This window comes from Beta vulgaris, chromosome 2 (assembly GCF_026745355.1).
Source record: "Beta vulgaris subsp. vulgaris cultivar EL10 chromosome 2, EL10.2, whole genome shotgun sequence".
Classification (NCBI taxonomy): Eukaryota; Viridiplantae; Streptophyta; class Magnoliopsida; order Caryophyllales; family Amaranthaceae; genus Beta; species Beta vulgaris.
The window spans coordinates 55,332,773-55,337,596 of NC_079203.1; the positions used below are offsets into that span (position 1 = coordinate 55,332,773).

The window sequence follows — 4,824 nt, forward strand, 5'->3', positions numbered from 1 at the left end:
TTTGTTATCTTTTTAATGGAGGAAGGTATTAGGTACTGATTCTTGATTTAGGGAGACAGTGTGGCATTCATTATTCCATTAACTCCCTCCATTATCTAAATTCCTATGTTGTGTTGACTATAATTATAGCATTATTACATTTTTCCAGCATAAATTTATGTTGGCAAATAATCAAATTCTATATCATATCTTAAACATAGAGCATCTGACAGACTAAAGTTATCACTAAATCAGTGTTTTTGTTATTAGCAACGTGTATTAAATACTCATATTTTCAACTGACAGCTCCAATTTAAGAGGGAACAAATTTATTTTCTTTAATTTTCAACTGTAAATCAATCATCTCATGATTGATTATATATTCTGACCTTAAATAATCATAGGTTTTGTCCGTTTGTCAAACAATTTCGCACATTTTCTCCTCTTCCACTATCTTTCCAAATTAGTAATAATAAAGTCTCAATCATTACAGAAAGTATTAAGTCAACTTTATCTAATGACATGAAATTAAAGTAATCAAATCTTCAAAATTTAACCATGATCAAGGTTGATCAATACAAGTTTTAAAGAAACTAAAAAAAGTATAATTTAGTAAATAAATAATTCCTCTGTTCTTTTTGTAAATTGCTACATTTTTCTTAAACTAAATGATTATTTTATTTTTTTGGTGAATAAGATGGTTGAAATTACCATATTAAACGCTCATACAAACCGTCATATAAGAATCCATACAATAACTAAGGGTAGGGAAAACGACTGTTTCATTTTAATTGTTACATTATTTAACCTTTCTGTATTTGGAGTACTTAACTCCGACAAAAAAAATAACATTTTTTTTTTCACTTTTCCCTTATTTTATATTAAAGGGGTAAAAAAAAAATCATTCAAATAGCTTAATAGTAACATCGTCTAAAATCTTGTGTAAAACACAATTTCGTAATTGAAAAAAAACGAAGAGAGTAACACATGGTAAAAGTAAGATTGCAATTAGAATTAGAATTATAGCACAATAGAAAGTTAAGAAAGAAGAACTTAAATAAGGTAAAAAAAAAATTAAGTAAAAATTAAAAAGGCCTCATCTCTCAATTTCTCACCACCAATTGACCCATTGGCGATCATGGTCTTCAAGGTCAAATCAAATTTACAACCCCACCACACTATATTGTTCCATTATATAGGCCTAATAACTTGATACATATTGCATAAATTCCGGGTCGGATTCAAGACCCGCCATCGTCTCGGGTGCCAAAACTACCTCAAGATCAACACTTCCTCCGCCTTCCCGACCCGGGAAGGCGGATATCTTACCGTCAAATTTATTCGCCCACCCACTTCGCACTGCAACGGGTCTCCCCCACCCGAAATCATTATCAAACATCGGAAAACGGGGCGAACTACCCATTGTAATCATCGCCCCATCAAAATTACCCAAAGGAAAAGTCCTCGGGTTACTCTCCCACTCAGCCACATACTTCCTAACGGTGTCGTTTCCATGATCCTTCACATTTTTATTCAATTGCTCCGCGGCCCACCTTAAGTCATTAGATAAAACATCATCTGCCGAAGCAAATGTTGGTATGCTTTGGATCGCATTTCCGAAGTAAAGTGGATTTAGCTTCGGTTCTAACCTATGACGACAATTAACCGCCATCCGAAACGTCGTCGTTTTCTCCGGGTTCAATTTCCTAGCGCGTGTAACACACCGCCAAAGCAACGCGCTTAGGGATTGAAATGAGGAAATCTCAACTGCCGCCATTGATTCCGTTTCGATTAAGCTTTGAGGTTTCGAAACGGCAACGGCGTTTCGTATCCAATTCTCAAGTTTCGACGCCATTTTCGCGTCTTTGTTACTATTCCATGGATCATTACTCTGTTTTCCGATCAATTCAACCGCAGAAATCGAGAATTTCCGATTATTCACCTTCGATTTCAATTCCAAAATCGCTTCTCTACTAAAACTGAAAATTCTCTCTCTAATCGGCGCTTTTGTATCAAACGTAACCACAGGTCCACCTTCTGGAACCTTCAAAATCGCCGGCGAAATAATCACCGAATTCCGGCAAAAATCCGGCGATTTCGTAATTCTTTTAACTCCTCTACAAACTTCAGCAAAAGTATTGAAGAAATTCCAGAAAGAAGTTCCATCAGTAACAGAATGATTAACAGAACAACTAATAAAAACACCATCACCAAGCTCAGTAACCTGAACCGCCATTAACGGTTGAAAATGACCTTTATAACTAACAACACGATCATAAGTGAAAAACTCTTTAACGACGTTAGGAACGTCAGTAGGAGAGAGAATATCACGGATATAAACATTCTTCGCAACAGCATGAACGAAGTCAACTCCAGAATCATTACAAGTGATATAAATATAACCGAGTGAATCAGTTATAAATCTACCAGCAAGTGCAGGAAAATGAGTTAAAGTTGTAGACAAAGAATCTTTGAGGAGAGAGATTAAAGTTGATGAATTAAGATTTGGACGAGTGAATAAATTTCCTTTTTGAATGTAATGACATGAAAGCATAGGAAGGTCTGAAACTGAAAGTTTAAGGTCTTCCATGGTGGAAGGAATTGCAGGAAAAACAGTTGATTTTGAGATGATTTTGACAGAGGTTGAAGATGAAGATTGTAATAATTCTGAGCAAGTCATTTTTATTTTATTTTTTTGTGGGAAAAAAAAGGGGGTTTTATGGAGTAGAGAGAGGAAGTGAGTGAGAAGTGAGGAAATGAAGAAGAGTAGAGTATGGTATTTATAGGGATGATGGAGAGGTATAATGTGTGGGTCCCTTGTGTTGCTGACGCGGTAGATGAATTTTGATTTGTTGTTTAGAGTTGAAGGAGCTGACTCTTTGAGTTAATACTCTCTATATTTGACAGGTTTTCTTTCAATCATTTTTTTTGTTAGTTTTTTATTTTTGGGTATTGGATGGAGTTGTTTTGTCTTTTTTTTTTAGAACGTATTGTGTCGGACTCATCCGACCATAATCTTTGGTCGGACGACTTTCAGGTGGTTCTAATTTTTTTTCAGTTAGTCTTAATTTTTTTTCAGGTAGTCTTTGTTTTTTTTCAGTTAGTCTTCTTTTTTTTTAAGTTGGTTTTTGTACTTCAGTTAGACTTACTTTAGATTTCAGTTGGTCTTTATTCTTTTTCAGGTAGTCTTCATTCTTTTTCAGGTAGTCTTCATTCTTTTTCAGGTAGTCTTCATTTTTTTCAGGTAGTCCAACTGAAAAAAAACAAAGTCCAACTGAAAGAAAACAAAGTCCAACTGAAAAAAAAAAAAAAAAACAAAGTCACTGAAGAAGAAAACAAAGTCCAATGAGAAAAACAAAGTCAAAACAACAGTAAAGACAACACTAACCTCTGCTTTCTCTCACTTTCTCCTTCTTCTTCATTCCTCTTCTGCCACAAAGTCCTTGATTACTGTATCTGCGTTATACCTTGGACGCACCTGGGAGTTCTTTTATCTTTGCCATCTTCATATGGCTAATCAGAAGACGATCCAAAGGATCAGCTCATATCTTGCCACAGAAACATGTGATGTCAAGGGAACTATCAGTCCCCTGCAGCTTCCTACGAAAAGTGGCAGGTGTTGTTTATGCCAATTTTGTACTAAGTACGCAAAAGGAAAAGGGAACCAACAACGAGATCTCTATACTATGATGGTCAATATTAATGAATAGACGAAATACGTAAAATAAATAAAACAACAAAAAGACAAACGAATTGTTGACGCGGAAAACCCAAATGATGGGAAAAACCGCGGGTGATGCTCTTGATCACCAATCCACTAGTATGCCAACGACGTCAATACAATAATCAAGTACAATATGAAGTTAATATTACTTAGCAGCAACAAGAGAGAGAATAGTAGAGGGAGAGTTTGAATGTATTTTGTGTGCTGAGAGAGAAGAGAATTGGCATAAGGAAACTAGGTTTACAATTGTTTACATATTTATACCCGAAAATATTCCCAACTGAATTTAGAGTTGTTCCTCTATATAAGGGCCATGTCAGCAAAATCCCCCATATCTCTCAACTGTCTAACCACCACTTTTCAATTTGCTTTGAACTAGTCAACCCCAATTTGGCAGCCTAACTCCACTTCTGTTTTCGTTCAAATGATATGCACTCCAGCGCCCAGTTGCAAAACGTGGGCCCAACAATTGCCCCTAATTGATGACACTTGCCCAACCGCTTGAGGAAGTGGCAACAATTACATGCCCCAAGACTTCATGTTTGTTCATTTTGGACGTCGACGTCGTCATTAGAGAACACCATGTCGTCTGTCGTCGTCGCTGCTGTTGCGATAACTACTGCCGACGTCATCCTTGATGACGCCAAAATCGTCAAGGGGACGTGAGACGGCGTCATGGACGCCAGAAGACGACGTTCATAAACTCCGGGATGTTAAAAACTCTCGACGACCTGCTTCATGACGGCGTCACTGTCGCTGCTGAGACGGCGACAACTGCTGAATATGCCCCTGTTGTAAAGAACAAAGATGCCATGGAGATAAATTCGTTTTCAGCGTTAGTTTTTGTGTGTAAAAGTCGTTGCATATGTTTATTGTGTGTAATCCAAATGTATGTTTGTAAGTATGTATGTACGTATGTGTATGACTTTTCCATCGTGACTAGAGGTTTAGTTTTAAAACCAAACGTTGTCATCCAGGATATGTCGTCAAGTGTAGGGCCCTTATGTTTGTATGAATGTGTATACGTATGTGTGTAGGTACCTTTGATGTTTGAAACCACTTGCAGTGTTAATTGTTAAGAAGGGCTAAATTGCCTCTTCTAATTAATTGCGTGTGGTGTT

The 4,824-nt window shown here is 36.7% G+C and overlaps 1 protein-coding gene across 1 annotated transcript; it reads right to left on the minus strand.

Moving 5' to 3' along the window:
- Window positions 1–967: 967 nt before the first annotated feature.
- On the minus strand, window positions 968–2,743 carry LOC104903644 (hypothetical protein). Its single transcript, XM_010691718.4, has one exon. The coding sequence runs from the start codon at window positions 2,657–2,659 to the stop codon at window positions 1,181–1,183; it is 1,479 nt and encodes a 492-aa protein (XP_010690020.1). The 5' UTR covers window positions 2,660–2,743; the 3' UTR covers window positions 968–1,180.
- Between the last annotated feature and the right edge of the window lie 2,081 nt (window positions 2,744–4,824).